Source organism: Podarcis muralis, chromosome 5 (assembly GCF_964188315.1).
Source record: "Podarcis muralis chromosome 5, rPodMur119.hap1.1, whole genome shotgun sequence".
NCBI classification, from domain to species: domain Eukaryota; kingdom Metazoa; phylum Chordata; class Lepidosauria; order Squamata; family Lacertidae; genus Podarcis; species Podarcis muralis.
This window is the reverse complement of record NC_135659.1, coordinates 55,912,394-55,930,560: the sequence shown is the minus strand read 5'-3', so window position 1 is coordinate 55,930,560 and position 18,167 is coordinate 55,912,394. Positions and strand designations below refer to the sequence as shown.

Below are 18,167 nucleotides of genomic sequence, written 5' to 3'. Positions count from 1 at the left end.
TGTTTCCCTGCCTGTGGCAGAACTAGGTCTGTGTGGCAAGCGCGATTTCGCAACTTCCCCCTCCCCCTCCCTCCCCCACAGCGCGGCACGTGACGCAGCTGCTGTGGTGCCAGATGACGTAATCCCGGGGCGAGCGCCGCGAACGTCTCGCACACCTCCTGGGCTCCTCCTATTACGATAAGCAAGTCCTGTTTGCTTTGCTCCAGCCTTGGGGGCCGAAGGAGCCCGAGCTCACCCTGTGCCCGGCAGGCGGAGCAGCTGATCGCCAGCGAGACGCCACCAAGCGGTCGGGATTGTTTTGCAACTGCGAGAGACGTTTTTAAGCTACTGTTTCAACAACAGTGGTGACCTACATTGTGATTGGCTGGCTCTTAACCGGCAACCACCAAAGCATGTTTGCAGGATAAATAGGAAATACTAGAATGCGGCGCTGTGGCCGACTTATGCGCAAGCCCCTCGGAGAGAGAGTGTGTATTGTCTGCAGAAGGTCCCTGGTTCCCTTCCTGGCACCTCCACCTAAGGCTGGGAAGGACTGCTGTCTGAAAAGCTGCTGCCAGAAAGTGGAGACACTGCTGATTTGGGTGGGCTAAATATGGGCCTTCAGCAGCTGTTAGACAGTGATTTTGTAGCTGCAGCCTCCATCCCAAATGCAGAATCGAGCAAATGCCTAGTCCTTTCCAGCAGCTGTCTAAGGTAGCACCTGTGCAATGGCAACAGAGCAACTCTAGCTGTGATCTCAAGTAAGAAGTGAATAAGAAATATCTTTGAAAACTAACACCCAGGGTTGACTTTCAGGACCTTGGGAGTGCAGTTGTTGCCAGAAAAGCATTTTAAAATGGATTGTATGAGTTGATTTCTAGCTTCTAGCTGACTGTGTGTGTGTCATAGCTGTCAACTTGCAGATTTGAAAATAAGGGATCGGCAGCCACACCTGTCCCGGGGACAGTCTACGGGATATCTAACAATCTGGGATAGCAGCGCGAAGCAGTGGGAAATGGCACTAGAATAAGGGAATTTCCCGCAAAAAAAGGGAAGGTTGACAGCTATGGTGTGTGTGTGTGTGTGTGTGTGTGTATATATGCATGAACCAATGTGCATAGCATTCAGTTTGACAACCCACTGCAAAAGTTGCTCTTTCAGCCTTTTGTGGAGGTTTTATTAGAGACATGGTGGCACTTTTCCGTGATGCGAGTGAATTGTTTGTCTGCATGCAATCCAATGTGTTTAAGACTGGAAAGGGGACACTGTCCCCTCAATAGAGGATTAGTTAACAAACTATGTGAATTCATAGAATTGGCTAAAATGACAGCAGCCATTAGACTTCACTCGAATCAAAAACTTAAGAAGGAATGGAATTGCTTAGAAGAATATATGACAAAACGAATTTATTGATATGCATGGACTAACTTCGTACAGGTGTGAAAAAATTATTGCAAGAGGGTTTTGAGAGCCAAAGTAACCAATATATATAACACAATGACTAGTTCAATATATATCAAAGGATGTCAAGCTGTGGTGGAGGGAAGTGACAATAGAATGAGATAGACACAGAATGGAAAATGGGAATTTTATCAATGTAGTATCTTATACTGTATATTCTGTATACTTTAGAGCATATATTCCATGGTATAATAATTAAATGAAATAAAGATTTAAAACTCTTTAAGACTGTGTTTAAGACTGCTGCAGTTATTGTGATCACAGAAATAGCCTTGACTCTTCTCTCTCACCAAGAGGAAGAAGCAGTTCAGAACTTGCATGGCACCAACTTTTGCAGGGTGAGCAGCTGAGGGAACTAAAGGTGCCTTGTGGGCACTCTGCTCCAGTGGCCTGAAGTGGCAACTTAACAAGATATCAAGTTGAGGCCTGCCCTCGGCAGCCACGCTACCTGCCAGGACTTGTTCTGGTATGCCTAAACCTCTCAATGATGTCATTCAGCATAGCTGTTTATAAAGAGAGCATGAAGGCTGCTGCTATTTTTAACCTCTTTGCCTCTTCCCAAGCCTGAACACTGGAGGAAAGGCAGCCTTGCAAACACATTGGCCAGTGTAGGTGGTCTCTAGACAAAACACAGTCCACTGAAGCATCCTGGTAACCCAAACCTTATAAACCCAAATGTGTGTATGCGCCGTAAACCTTAGAGGTGACTTCACGCAAGACGCTTAAATTGATCTACAGTGTGATGTCAAGATGGGTCATTATTTGGCTGCATTCTGCCTCTCACTAATGCCATTCAGCACTAGAGAAAATGTGTAATGATGGTGTGGGAGGGCCTTGTATTGATGGAAACTCTGTCTCCCTTGATGGCCTTGAGATCAGCTTTGTCTGCAATGTGGATGGATGAAAGGGGGGCAGGGCAAAGGTCAAAATGCTAAGATTATGTGGGCCAAAGGCATCAGATTTGATGAAGCCAGGCACCCCAACTCAACTGTACAGATCTACACGTGTGTGTGTGTGTGTGTGTGTTGAATCCTGAACAGTCTGTGATGCCCAAGTCCATTAGCAGCTGGTGACTTAAGATTTTATTGTAAATTGTAGCTAGTTCTACACTGCATACGCACAGCAGGTGGTGTTTGGCCACATTCAGTGCAAAAAGTACACGAACAGTGCAATCTTTCATGCACGTTAACATGCGAGAAAGTCACACTGCATTCAGTGCAGCTTGCTCCCCAGCTTTTCAAGGCTGGAGATCTAAAACAATTCTTGGCAACAAAAAACATCCATTTCACAGAAGAACTGGTAATGCTCAGAAGCCTCTCCCAAACAGGCAAAACATCTACACCCTCCCTCCCAAAATAAAGCACAGAAAAAAGGAGGCAACTTCCCCAAACCCCACTCAATTAAAAAAACCAAAACATTTTAGAGTGGGGGTGAGGGCTTGGGTCTGAAGGTGCTGTAGTGCCCAGGTGCCATGTTGAGGACCGTAGCCCTAGGAAGTGTGTTTAGGATTGCAGCTTTTGCAATATACTGTACTGAACTCAAGGTCTTCCTATGCAGCCATGTGCTTTTTAAGAGGTACTTGGCCATCCTAGGACTGTACCAACACAGCTGTGGGTGCATTTTCTATATAAAGATTGGGTTCTGACTCTGTCCTTCTGAATCATCCAGATTTGGGCAAATGTTCAGGGTACTCCTAGGCTCTTTTATTAGGTCTCATATCAGTACAGTGGTACCTTGGTTTACGAACTTAAGCTGTTCTGGAAATCCATTCTTAAACCAAAGCGCTCCTAAACCAAGGTGTGCTTTCCCATAGCAGCGGGGGGACTCAATTTACAAATGGGACACACTCAACATGTTCTGCTTCCAAGGCAAAGTTCACAAACCAAAACACCTACTTCCGGGTTTGCAGCGTTCTTTTATCCAAGTTGTTCCTAAACTAAGCTGTTCTTAAGCCAAGGTACCACTGTATTTAAAAGCATAACTAACAACCAACACAATCAAGATTCTGTACAGAAACTATCATTTGTAATGAGTGCGTACAAACTGACAAAACAGACACTTTTATGCAACGCAGTTCACCTGCATCCAGTTGTCTGGAGGGGATGAATAAATAGTGGAAAGATCTGATGTGGAAGATTCTGCTTCACGTTGTTGTTTAGTCGTTTAGTCATGTCCGACTCTTAACGACCCCATGGACCAGAGCATGCCAGGCACTTCTGTCTTCCACTGCCTCCCGCAGTTTAGTCAAACTCATGCTGGTTAGGCCAACCATAAAACTGCAAGTGCTGTTCATCGAAAACATGGGACCGCCTCCTTGAGTGTGTTCAATGTGCCCAATGATAACTGCTGTGGCAATGCTTTCCTAATTTAACAAGTTGTCTGATGGATGACTGCATGGAAATAATTATGTGGGAGAAAGGGAGTACTAAAAATGGAACACCGCCAACTAGATCTTGGCTTGCAAGCCCTTTTTAATCTCCAAGGAGCTGTACTACATGTAGCTATTGGGTAGCTTTCTTCTTGGTTGAAGGCTGTGGTTCAAAGGGTAGGGATGATGAGGCTTGTGTGTACAGGGCAAAGAGCACCTTTCTTGGTGACGTTGGCAGTTACTCAGAGGAATCCTTAGCAGTTTCAAACGTCATCTGAATGATGTTCTCCTGGCAGAGAATTTCCCTACAGATTCCATCCCTAGTTTTATGTTGCTCAGTTCTCTCCAAGGTAAGGACTGTTAAAACCGTTGGGCCCAACTTGTTGGTTTATATATTCAATTGTTGCTTTATATATTCAATTTATTTGCGACTTCTTAATGTCAACTGAAATCTCCCAACAAAAAGGAATCAAATAGAATACAAATTCCTTATTCAAAAGTAAACAATATTCCTAATCCACCACCACCATCATAATTCTTCATTTGGAGTTTTGTAACCAAATATATATCTAAGCAATGTACATAAGTAAAGTGACTAAGAATGCCTAATTAACAGTTAAAAATTCATAACTGTTAACCAAAAAAGCTCGATACAGTCATGGCTTCAGCCCTGGAGGTGTACTTTATTGTCTCTCAAGACAACTCTGATGCCAACAATAGCAGTCACCTATACATTCACTCTACACAGGAACTATTCTAAGCACTTAACCACCACATACACAATCGCACATGCACCACTTCACTCAGTCTGCTTGATTCTCACTTCATTAAAAATTGCCGTGGTCCTTTTATATACCGTATTTTTCGCCACATAGGACGCACCGGCCCATAGGACGCACCTAGTTTTTTTGGGGGGAAATAAAGAAAAAAAATCCCCCCCCCCAGGTGCGGGGCAAGTCTGAGCTTCCCCCGACCCCAGCCCCCAGAACAGGCTGCGCGAAGCCCGAAGCTTGGCGTGTGCTGAGCTCAGCACGCCCCAAGCTTCTGGGTGCAGGCAAGCTCTCCGCTAGCCATGGGAGAGCTGCGTCTCCCACGGTTAGTGGATAGCTTCCTGAAGCCTGGAGAGCGACAGGGGTCGGTGCGCACCGACCCCCCTCGCTCTCCAGGCTTCAGTGACAGCCTGCATTCGCCCCATAGGATGCACACACATTTCCCCTTCATTTTTGGAGGGGGAAAAGTGCATCCTATAGGGCGAAAAATACGGTATCTACTGCATTTTTCACAAATCTGTGCTTGAAGCAGTTTATGGAAAATATAGTAACACAGTAACAGTACATAATAAGACATATACTTGCTGAAACATAACACTAAAAATGAATAACAATTAACAGTTAACATATATAAACATTATGCTGTTGAGTTCTTTTGATTAGGCCTTGCTGCAGGTCTTGCCACCATTAGGAGGTGTGGTTGGTCAGTGACTTGGGACAGGGTCTCTTCTGTATTGGAACCAAGCTACAACATTTCCTCCCCTGGAGGCTCGTCTTGCTTCCACCTTGAAGGCCTTTCATTGTGATGTCAATGCTGATATTTTTGCCAAGCTTTTGACCTAGTAAAATTAGCTTTGCCATGGCACTTTTTAAAAAAATCAATTTATTTTACTTGCTGAAACAACTGGATTTATATATGTTTTATTGTTAATTTATAGCTGTTATAAGTTGCCTGTTGTAACTTTCCTTAAAACTTTCGCTTGTATTTCTCCTAGCTGGAAACATGCCTCTGTCTAAGGGCAACCTCCTTCGGTCTCCCTGCAGCAGGAAGCTTTGCAGAAACCTCTTTGGACCAGTCGATCATGACCAGCTTCAAAAGGACTTCCAGTCCTTGATGAAGGCCCAGCTGGAGGAGGCTCAGCAGAAGTGGAACTTTGACTTTGAATCGGAAACTCCACTTGAAGGGGACTATAAATGGGAAAAGGTCTCTCATCTAAACAGGTTGCCTTCTCAAGATCTGCTGAGCCCCACAAAGGAAAACAGTTGTGCCGGTGAAAAGAGCTTGAGCTCCTCCCCAGTGCTTCTCAAGATGCACACAAAGACAGACAGGCCAACGCAAGTGGGCTTTGAGGCTCGCAAGTCTTCCAAGCGAAAGCAGACAACTATCAAAGGTAAGGAGCTGCCAGCTTTGTTTGTCTTCCATGTTTACATTTGCAGAGAGGAGGGTAGAATTACTGGTAATGGCCAAAGCTGCCCTGGATGTGGATTTCACTTTTGTGAAATTGCATTTGTTTCAAATTCACCAGTTGAATTCTGAACCTGAGCTCAAAATTGGAATTTGATATTGGGAATTTTGATTGTCTTGTCATCAGTTTAAGAGGAAGTTTTCTTATGCGCCCCCCCCCCTTTAAAAAATAAAATACTCTATTTTAAACCAACCCTTTATCCTGAAGGTTCCCAGGATGCGGTCGAACATTTAAAATAAAATTGAACACATAGCTATAGAAGTTTAAAGCAAACAGTCACATTTAGTCACTATCTCTTAAAACTTCAGTAGCAAAGAATCCAGCAGAATGCAACCAGTAGTCATATTGATGGTCTTCAGCTGACAAGTGAAAAACCAATAACAGGACATGGAAATATCTGCTAGGAGGGAATTCCGCAGCTAAGCTGCCATGATTGAGAGCATTGCACCAACCAAACAAAGCACCGTTGTTGACAAAGATCACCAGCACGGTCTGTCCTGCAAATCTTAAACCAGGCTTCCTCAACCTCGGCTCTCCAGATGTTTTGAGACTACAATTCCCATCATCCCTGACACTGGTCCTGCTAGTTAGGGATCATGGGAGTTGCAGGCCAAAAGCCTGTCTTAAACCATGGGCTGGCAAGGCACTCCTTCATGTACATGACTCTCAAGTTGTAAAGTGGGCCCTTGAAGTAAGCTCACTTGAATACCATGGAACTTCTGGGTAAACATTCATAGAATTGCGCAGTTACAGTTGTGTTGGGAACTCCAGGATCTTGGCTGGTGATTGCCTTGCAGTCTCTGAGCAGACTGCTCTTGGGTATGAATGAATATCTCCCAGGCACTCACACTGACACTCCCTTGGCTGGCATGTTCAATTTGTCCTTCTGCTCTTTTCCAGACTTCTACAGCTCCAAGCGGAGAACTGTCCCCTGCAAGTCAGACCCATGATAACTACACTGCAAGCAAAATGCATCCACGCAGTCTCTGGGCTAAAGGAGCTGACCTGCCTTCACCGCTATTAGCTGGAATGGCCGACTTGGACACGACACTCAGTGCAGGCAGCAGACTTGACTGTTTGAAGGAGCAGCTAGTTAGAGTAATGACTTCTGCTCTGAGGCTCTTACTTTACATAAAAACTATGTAGCGGACTAGTGTAACACTTCAGAAGGATGTAGAGTTATTTTCCTTATTTATGATGGCACTGGAGCTTTATGTGCAATGGAATATATTGTAAAGCCTTATCCTAAAATAGACTTAAGTTGCTGGGGGAGATGCTTAAGCATGATGGCAAGAGGGAAGGATCAGTGCAAGTACAGCTTGTGGCTGAGACCTTTCACACACCTGTCTCAGGTATGAGTCACTTTGCAGGTGCAAGGTCTGAAGGATTGTATTTTCCTAGGTCTGTGATCTTGCGCTCTCTCTCTCTCTCTCTCTCTCTCTCTCTCTCTCTCTCTGTTTTTTGTCCTGCTAGGTTTAAAGGAATATGGTGAGGGGGGAAGACAAAAGACTTCCAATCCAGAAAGCTAATCCATTCATTTTACAAAGATGAAGATCTTCCTATTGTGGACAGTAGTATCACAAATCAGTACCATTACTGTTGCAGGAAGGATTCCATTCTCAGACAATACTGGATAGTGTGTGAGCACTGTAACTTCCTTCCCCTTCCTAAAACTATCGAATAATACTGTTGACTCAAGTCATGCAAATAACACTAGCCTTAGGGGGGAAATATAGCCAGTGGGAACCAGAAGTTTGAGCTCAGAAATATTACTCTACTTCTACCATGCAGCCTGTAGGCACATATTGCCAGCATAGCGACTCATCCATCCTTCGACAGCGTACAGCCTTCGGTATGGTACTAATTGGTGAGAATATTGTGGGATTTGGGTTCCCAGTGAGTGCTAGCGGGGCTTGATAAGACATGCCCGTGGAGTTTCCATTGCCTCTGGAAACATGGTTCGCTTGTGACATCTCTCTCTAGCATGAAATAATGATAAAGGATTTACCTTGTGTTTGCTTTCCATGCTTTCTGCAGCTACCTGTGATCTTGCCAGCTTTCCTTTAGCCTTTTAAAATTGGAAAGTAAATTGCTTAAAGCTTAAGCACATCTACTTGGTGCAAGACAATTAAACTCACAGCCGTTCCTGTCTGAATTTGGGACCGATATCTTGGTCTTATTGGCATCTGATTGTCAAAAGCACCACCTGTTAATATTGGGTGCAGTGTTTAACACTGGAATCTGAAATGTAGCCTTTTGCCACGTGCAAGTCAAATCAGACTTTCATGTGAATCATCACTATGTTCCAAGGCAAATCTAACTTTGCCTTTATTTGTTCTACCCCTTTGCAACGGGTTCTTTACCGCTGTGCTGCTGGAATAGCACCCGCTGCTGAAATCTTGAATCTTTCATCGCGGTGTGCTTTTTGGGAGCTATTGCTTTATTCCAGAGGCTGGCGCTGGGTTGGAACACTTGGACCTCCTGAGGATCGCATTTTAGTTAAACGAAGGGTGTGTCCCATTTAACTGCATCTGTTTTGCAAGAGCGGTGGGGAAATCCCTACAGCCGTGGGAAAGGATTAATGCTAGCACATTACTGACGGGCACAATTTTGCCTTTGACAGACAACACAGGAGCATATTCGTGCTTTGTTTGGCACCTTCATCTTTTTTCCTCCAAGGAAAAGTTGGGTGGGGGGGAGATGTCAAGCACTTGGCCTAGTGGGTTGTTTGTTGTTATAGGCCTGGGATGGGGAGAGGGGGAAAATGTAGCAGCTGAAATTGGGAGTACTATCAGCCATACTGTATTAGACTAGTTACAAACAACAACTGTGGCTTGTGAGCAAGATGTTGGAAGAAGACCTATCTTACCCAGAAGCACAGCTTCAGGCACTTCCTTAAGATAGTATGTTTGCCTGTGGATTTCTGACCTTTTTAGAGTTGCCATGGACAGGCCTGGCCACTTCGGACCACTGCACTTCTACATTCAGGGTAATGCGTAATGCTAGGACTCTCGGCACTAATCCATTTGTTTGTGAATATAATGCTGCTGAACTGACTTAAGTATAGACCTTAAAATAAAAGCTGTTTCATAATGGAGCAACATTTTGTCTGATTTAATTGCACGTGGGATTGATCAAGCTTGAATTTTCTGGGTGGTGAGGGCTCTTTCCTTGGGGGTTGGTTAGTTTTTTTAATGGAGATAATAGGCAAATGGAAATACACTATTCCTCCTACTAGTTGTGTAAGGCAAAGTGGGACAAAACCGTGGGCAAAGGGCTGCCATACCGCCATCAGGAAACACTGCAGAGGATGCCATATGTGGCAGAGGTCAAATTTGATTGCCGAATACATGCCTTGACTGTTAATCCATGCATCGTCTATCACAGGGGTCTGCAGCCTTTAAGACAAAAAGAGCCACTTGGACCCGTTTCCAAAGAAAAAAAAACTGGGAGCCGCAAAACTCGTCATTATAAAAATAACTTTTTTGTCATTTTTTTATTATTTCTTTGTTTGACCCCTCAGAATTACTCCTCCTCATAGAAACAAACGTTAAATTAACAAGTTACCTTTTTTGTGTGTGTGTGTTCTTCACTCCCCTTCAAAACAGTGACCAGCGTACATGTCCCCTTTCAATGCAGTGACCAGCGTACATGCCCCTTACCATGTAGCGGGCGGGCGGGCGGGCGGGAAGGTGACGTCGGGACGGTGCGTGACTAACGCACGCACCGCCCCCATGCGATGTCACAGCCAGTACAGCACCCGCCACAGTGGGGAGTGTCGGGGCGCACAATGCGCCTCCTCCCCTCACTAGTATCTGCCCCGGAGCCACGGCAAAGGTGTAAAAGAGCCACATGCGGCTCCGGAGCCGCGGGTTGCAGACCCCTGGTCTATCAAATATGAGCTGGAGAACTTAGTGGTATTACTATGCCAGCTGTCAGTTTCTTCTTTCCATCCTTAGGTTGCTAATCTCTTGCATGCTGAAGCATCATGGTAATAGTATTTGCTCTCTAATGGTTGGATTGTTGCAGTGCCTTATAGAATATCCACAGGCTTTCTAATTTCAAAGACCGAAAACCATGTTTGCAAAAATATTTTAAGTTCATGAAAGTGAAAGTTTTGGTGGTGAATGCCACAATAGGCCTAAGAACGTAATGTACGGGCAAAAAGATAAGGAAGTTAAAACAGATCATAGGGCTTACAGGAAAGTAAAAGACCAAGAGTCAGATACAATGGTAAAAGTGTTTGATGGGCAGGCTCTGAATAGGTAGCAGGATGAAAAATGGGAGCCTTAAGGAAACCCAGAACAGAAGGTGGGGAGTAAGGAAAGGAGTGAGTTTAGAGAAAAGCCCATACAGTTTTATAGATGCAGAAATTATTTCCCAATACCAAACATCTGAAATCACCTGCCTGGCTGGATGTGGGAAATAAGAGTGCTAATAGGTACAGTGGCTCTCCCCTACCAATCTTTGTGAAATTTGGCAGAATGTATCCTCTTAGGAAGGGTTACCATGGCTGCTATTTGCATCCCATTCTGGGCAGTCTTAATTTACTCTGGAAGGCCTCTTTTGCCTGAAAATTTCATTCACTTAGGTGAAAAGGGGAAAAGGTTATACAGTGGCGGTAATAATAATAATAATAATAATAATAATAATAATTTAATAATAATAATAATTTTTATTTATACCTCGCCCTCCCCAGCCAAGGCTGGGCTCAGAGCGGCTTACAAGCAATAATAAAAACAAGTTGAATGATTACAGCTTAAAAACAAAATTAAAATACAACATTTACCTTGGGTTAAGTACTTAATTCGTTCCGAAGGTCCGTTCTTATCCTGAAACTGTTCTTAACCTGAAGCACCACTTTAGCTAATGGGGCCTCTTTGTTATCATCCTGAAGCAAAGTTCTTAACCCGAGGTACTATTTGCGTTAGCGGAGTCTGTAACCTGAAGCGTATGTAACATGAGGTACCACTGTAGTTGTTTTTATATTCAAAAAGAGTGAAACCGCTTTGGATTTAACAGTTCAGAATTGGACCTGAATTACAAATTGGAATGATACAGTACAGATCCAAAAGAGACTGGGTTGCTTCCAAACACTACAAATAAAAGACCAAATTTTGTGGTGGCGGCACACCGCTATTAATTGGTTTTTATTCATATGTCCTTCAAGTGATTAAAAAGCAGCTGTGAGTTGATATTTCCAAATATTCAAAGACATATCTAAGAAGCACTTTGCACACACAAAAGAGCAATTGTATTGGATAAACAAAACAATGTGTTTTTGGCAGTACACTGGCAGTACACTTACACAGGATGAAATATAAACTACTATGATCTTGTAGTTTCTGTACTGTGAAGTGCTTCTCTCCATGATTGTGGGGTTGGGTTCAGAAAAGAGGCAACTGTTCTTAGAAATGTGATCCTGAAAATACATAGCAGATCCTCTTCCTTTATAGGATGTTACTTGGAATACAGACAACTATTTAGTTTTTTTTTTAAAAAAAGCCAGTTAACAATGGCTAATCAATATACAGATAATCTCAGCAGAATTTGGCAGAAAATAAAGTGGGTAATTAACCAGCTAGATATATTTACATACTTGCTTAATGGAATGGCAGTGGCTTTTTATAGTCGTCTCTGACTAGCCTAGACTGAAGACCAAAAAAACCTTTGCTGCTGGTTTGTATTCTAGGTAGCCACAATAATCTTGTTAACACAATCACATTTCTATTTGCAAACCGTTCCATAAACAATTTTTACTGCAGGCTGACCTTTGAGCTTGTTCCACATTTGTGAAATGGCTCAATGTAGGCCGTACTATTGGTCTCTCATTCAACAGCAAAACATTTGCTGATGCTTTATATTCCTGGAAATATGGACTCTCCCAAGTAAAAGTGAAAACCAACTGTGTTTTGTGCAGCAAATTTTAATCTTGCATTAAATGTCCCAAGGCAACCAATGTTTTTCACAGAGATCTGTACGACAAACCGTTAAAATAACGTGAGTGGCTGTAGCATGCTATTCTGGCTGAGCCCACAACAGAAAGATGGGTTGAGCAAGAAGGAAAGTGACAACACAAATGTCTCAGTTATGCTGGTGAAATCGGCTACCTTCTCCCTCCTCGGTGGTTGTGCCAACTTCCGCCTGCAAAATAAAGGAACCGTCTCATTTAAGAGGAGGTGTCCTGCTCTTTGCAGCGAGTGAGAACCCTGTAGGTGCTGGCGAATGGTAAGTGCTTTTTATGGTCTGGCTCGTGTTTTAGGGAGTGACATCGTGAGTCAACATATTAAAGAACAAACACATGGAGGCTTTTCTTTATTTTGGAGTTAGATTTTATTTTAATAGTGGAAATACTGAGTGCTAGGAGCTTCCACAAGGAAGCCTCGTAAAGGTAAAGGGACCCCTGACCATTAGGTCCAGTCGTGACCAACTCTGGGGTTGCGGTGTTCATCTCGCTTTATTGCCCGAGGTAGCCAGCGTACAGCTTCTGGGTCATGTGGCCAGCATGACTAAGCTGCTTCTGGCGAACCAGAGCAGCGCACGGAAACGCCATTTACCTTCCCGCCAGAGCGGTACCTATTTATCTACTTGCACTTTGATGTGCTTTCGAACTGCTAGGTTGGCAGGAGCAGGGACCGAGCAATGGGAGCTCACCCCGTCGCGGGGATTTGAACCGCCGACCTTCTGATCGGCAAGTCCTAGGCTCTTTGGTTTAACCCACAGCTCCACCCACGTCCCTAACAAGCCTCTAACAAGCAGCAATTCAGCAAACAGTTTTCCTTTGGTATTGCATTTCCATGTGCTGAATTTCTGCCTGCTGTGCAGCTGTTAAAAGCACAGATCCCCTGATTAAAAGTCAGTGGGGTGGAATAGTGGTTGGAGTGAGGATGGGAAGCCTGTGGTCCTCCAGATGTTGTTGGACAACACCTCCCAATACCTGTGGCTGTTGGCCATGCTGGCTAGGACTTATGCAATTTGGGGTCCCTGCACTTGTGTTGGTGTGGCAGAGTAGAATGAGACCCAGGCTCATCTCAGCTAAGCAGCTTTTGCTTGGGTGACCTTGGGCTAGTCGCCATCTCTCAGCCTAACCTACTTTGCAGGATTGTGAGAATAAAATGGTGCACAAAAAGACAAATGCATGCCACCCGGAGCTCCTTGGAGGAAGCGTGGAATATAAGTACAACAAACAAAGGGGAAGGGAGAGTTGATAGCCCTAGTGACTGATTCGCACCATACATTTAAAGCACATTCAGCACACATTTAGTGCGTATGACTTACCCCAAACATTCCTGGTAGCTGGAGCCATAGAGCTACAATTCCCTTATTTATTTTTATTTATTTACAACTGGGTTTCCCAAACTTGGGTCTTCAGTTCTTTTTGAACTACAATTCCCATCATCCCTGACCACTGGTCCTGCTAGCTAGGGATGATGGGAATTGTGGTCCAGAAACATCTAGAGACCCAAGTTTGAGAAAGCCTGCTTGTCAACCAAGAAGCCTTCCATAGTGACTTACATACCACCTAGGATTATTGGGTGAAAGCCATGTGCTTTAAATGTATGGTACAGATCTGCCCATCCAGCGAATTTGAATCAAAATCCAGGTTCCTTTTAAAAATATCTTACGCATTGTTGCCTGGGCCCTTGCAAGCAACACCAGGACTGTACACTGTAGTATGATTCTCCAGCATTATTTTTTTTGGGGGGGGGAGGTATTGTAAACAAACAAAAAACAACCCTGAAGAGTGATGTGAATAAATTGTTTTCCACTTAAACATTTTTAAATATTGCAAACAGCACCTCTTACAGCAGATTACTCAATCACACTTATGCTGCAAACCTGCATCCTCTGTGTGACTACTTCTGAGTAGACATGTAAACGCATATACTCTAGAGCAGACTCAAATAACTGCTTTTTGCCAGACATAGTTGAGTGTCCTGACAGCAGCCCAGAGCAACTGAAATTTCATCCTCTGCTAGCAGCCATTTTCTCAGTGTTCACAAGCAAAATGTGGGAACTTATTTATAGGTGTTAAGTATGTGGGAAATCACCACATGCACTGGCTGTGTGAATCCATACTGACAGCTTGCACAACCATTGTCTGTAATGTAAGCTGACTTTTTGTAGTTTGCCAAAGCTTTACTGCAGGCTCTCTGTTGGTCAATTGCAGATATAGAACCCACCAAGGAGAACCAACCAATTATGAGGTTGCATGGATACGGAGTGCTAGCAGGGCTTGAGTTGCCTTGACTTTAAAAAAAGCTTCCTGAGTTCGTACCAGTTGCATCATCCATCCATGCCTATTGCTAATGGAACCTTAGTCTTATGTAAGGGTGTTGTGAAGATTAATGTCCTGCTTGAAGAATAGGTTGGGCAGGCTCTTGGGCTATATTATTAAGAACGCATGTACAAATTTACCAAGAAAAGTTCTTATTTCATATACTGTACATGACATCTGGCAACCCTAACTGCAAAAGCCCAATGAAGTCACCAAACATACAGAATCAAAAGCATGAAACTATCCTGCAACTGGAAACTATATAATGACCCTTGTGGAATAAACTTCCAACTCAACATTTAGTTATATCATGTGTCAACTTTGAACCATGAGCTGCTTTTTGGAGGGACCTGGCCTTAGTTTTGGTCATCCAGAAAACCCACAGGAGTACTATTTATTTGTATATTGTATTTCCCCTGATACTTTGTGTCCAAAGTGGTTTATAGGATGGAGAATTTAAATACAGTCACCATAATTATAATATATTGCAATTACCAATTCCACAACTGCAGTTCATTTAGAGGAGCATAAAACATACCAACAGGTCAGTGAACAACATCCAATACTAATATCAGTATTATGCTCATATTAAGCCATCCATTCAAAAGTTAATACAAGTCCCACCAGGGGCGGAGGAAGGGAGGAGCGGTGGGGGTGGGTCACCCTGGGTGTCACCATTGAGGGGGGTGACAAAATGCTGGGCAGCAGCACTCCAGGTGCCTGATCCGCTTGCTCCGCCACTGAATCTAACCATACAAGTCTAACCTCCCCCACAAAGTAGCAGAAAAAGAGGAAATGTTTTTTTTTAAATCGCAAGACACTTCAGACAGCGCGCTCTAGATAATAATTATCATTTGAGAGTTGGACTTCCACATTCAGTTTCACATACCCTGAAAAGGCTCCAGCTGAAACTAGTTGACCAACTTTTGTTGCTTTGTGTTGCCAAGTCTGCTTGGTCCCCACTGCACTGTTCAACCTGGGAAATTCTATTGACTCACCGCCAGCGATATAGGCAAGCAGTTCTCGATCCTCTTTGAGAGTAAGTACTTCTTCTTTCTGCGAACATTTCTAATTACAAATGCTAGAAAGTTGTGGGCTCCTGTACCATAATTTCTATAATTAGATACAAGTGCAGTTAGCATGATGGTTTCAAAGGAAGGCTGATTAAGACAGGGGGCAGCAAAGTTTTTATGGCTTGGGCCGGTTCACGGTCCTGTAGATGCTGCAGTGGGCCAGAGTGTGTTCGCATGCGCAAATGCTATTTCCAGCACTTCTACTGGTGTGGAAGAGGCGTGTGCAGCTTCCCATTGGCTGCAGGAGCTTCTTGCAGCCAATGGGAAGCTGGCCAGCATCGCGGAAGGTGGTCCGCACTCTGCTCCGGGCCGGTTTAGCGTGGTGTACGGGAGCCGACCAAGCAGGCGGCAGGGGTCCCCAAGCGGGCGGCGGGGATCCATGGGCTGATTAAATGACCCCCATGGGCTGCTTGTGGCCCATGGGCCTTAGGTTGCTGGCCCCTGGATTAAGAGCTAAAACATGGGTAGGCAAACTAAGGCCCAGGGGCCGGATCCAGCCCAATTGCCTTCTAAATCTGGCCCGCAGATGGTCCAAACGTATTTTTACATGAGTAGGATGTGTGCTTTTATTTAAAATGCATCTCTGGTTATTTGTGGGGCATAGGAATTCGTTCATTTCCCCCCCCCCAAAAAAAATATAGTCCGGCCCCCCACAAGGTCTGAGGGACAGTGGACCGGCCCCCTGCTGAAAAAGTTTGTTGACCCCTGAATTTTAAAATGATTCACATAATAACTTTTAAAAAGGGGGACAATCAGTGCTCTTTTTTCCCTAAAGAAATGTTTAGGGGTACTGTCATTTTCCCACGCATATTGAAATACTGCCCCTCAATGAGGCCAAACTTAGATTCACAAAATGTTTAGGGGTATGCGTACCCCTGTGTACCCCCAGGGGAAAAAGCACTGGGGCCAATATTATAACAAGCTTTTGAGTTTCACAAGACTTTTCTTGACTGCTGAACTTTCTTGATTTTAAGGCTTATTATGCTAATCTACCATTGGCCTATTAAGAAGGTGTTGCTTGAAGCCCAAGGGATCACAAAACCTTGCGAGGTTTCACGGATGATGAGAATAGGGGTATGCTTGAATAATCTCTATTCTCACATCAAGGATCATTTGGTGAACACCACTGTCTCCTCTGTTTTATATTAGTGAAGACTGTTCACCTCCTGTGTGTTCATTTGCCCAGCAATAATATGTCCTCCATGCACTTAAGAGCCAGCAGTGTGTTTACTGTTTTGGTTTCAGACAAACATAATTGTTTCAGAAAACAATTGTTTCTGGTTTCAAAAAAACCCACAATTGTTTCATAAATGGTATGTTATCCACAAACCTCAGTAGCTGTTGCATGTGAAATGGCAGGTTTTGTGCTCTGCGGTGCCTCAGAATGTGTGCACATAGATGTACCTTTCTGTGCACTGGAGACAATGTGCATCCATTTCTGACTCAGATGTTCTGCTTCTAGAGAGCTGGGGCTGGGAGCTGAGCCCTAAAGCACAATGACATCAGTAACTCAGGCTAACCACATTTTAACTTGAAAACAAGTAGCGCCCATCCTTGGCAAACAGGGAGGATTGGAGTGAATGCAAATCCAAACAGCCAATGTTTAGCCCAATGGTGGCTAATGTAGTGTCCTCCTGATATTTTGGACTACAATCCCCATCATCCCTAGCCAACATGGCCAATGGTCAGGGGTGATGGGGGTTGCCATCCACAGCATCTTGAGGAAACCATGTTGGCTACTTTTGGTTTAGAACAACGAAGGAAATGGCGGAAGAGGTCTCTTTGGATACAGTGCAGAGGGGAAGCTAGGATTAGCGGAGGCTTGTAAAAAAACTCACTTGCCTGAGGCAAATAATTACTTCCCAACTGCAAACAGCCTGGGAAATATTTATAAATTAGTAAGCTCACTGACATGTGGTCTATTTATGCATTGTATTCTCTGACTGGCAGTAACAGTAGCCGGTCTGCCTCAGTGAGAGATCTTTCCTGCTCTCCTTTTAATCTGACCTTTTGCAGGCAAAGTTAAGAGCTACAGCCCCTCCATAAAAAAGGTAAAGGGACCCCTGACCATTAGGTCCAGTCATGACCGACTCTGGGGTTGGGTTGCGGCGCTCATCTCGCTTTATTGGCCCAGGGAACCGGCGTTTGTCTGCAGACAGCTTCCGGGTCATGTGGCCAGCATGACTAAGCCGTTTCTGGCAAACCAGAGCAGCACATGGAAACGCCGTTTACCTTCCCGCCGGAGCGGTACCTATTTATCTACTTGCACTTTGACGTGCTTTTGAATTGCTAGGTTGGCAGGAGCAGGGACCGAGCGACGGGAGCTCCCCCCGTTGCGGGGATTCAAACCGCCGACCTTCTGATCGGCAAGCCCTAGGCTCTGTGGTTTAGCCCACAGTACCACCCGCGTCCCTCACAGCCCCTTCATATCTGAGAGTTATTTTTCTTTTCTTTTAGGCCCTCAATGTGCCATAAACAGCTCACCTAAATATATAATACAGTGGTACCTTAGGTTAAGTATTTAATTCATTTCGGAGGTCTGTTCTTAACCTGAAACTGTTCTTAACCTGAAGCACCACTTTAGCTAATGGGGCCTCCTGCTGCTGCCACGCTGCCGGAGTCCGATTTCTGTTCTTATCCTGAAGCAAAGTTCTTAACCTGAAGCACTATTTCTGGGTTAGCGGAGTCTGTAACCTGAAGCGTATGTAACCTGAGGTACCACTGTAAAGTCAGGGAGAGCTGATGTCCGTCCTAGGTAGGCAGAACCTGGGC

General features: G+C 44.3%; 1 protein-coding gene across 3 annotated transcripts in view; it reads left to right on the top strand.

Moving 5' to 3' along the window:
- The window catches only part of CDKN1A (cyclin dependent kinase inhibitor 1A), an 11,231-nt gene extending 2,090 nt beyond the window's left edge, over positions 1-9,141 (top strand). For 2 of the 3 annotated variants that reach the window (XM_077928875.1, XM_028734000.2), the window contains exons 2-3: positions 5,574-5,969; positions 6,945-9,141. In XM_077928875.1, coding sequence (XP_077785001.1) covers positions 5,582-5,969; positions 6,945-6,994 — 438 coding nt within the window. In that variant the 5' untranslated portion in view covers positions 5,574-5,581 and the 3' untranslated portion in view covers positions 6,995-9,141. Of the gene's footprint in view, positions 1-4,121; positions 4,159-5,573; positions 5,970-6,944 lie in introns of those variants that run through there. The other variant, XM_077928874.1, reaches the window with a different exon arrangement.
- Positions 9,142-18,167: the final 9,026 nt, after the last annotated feature.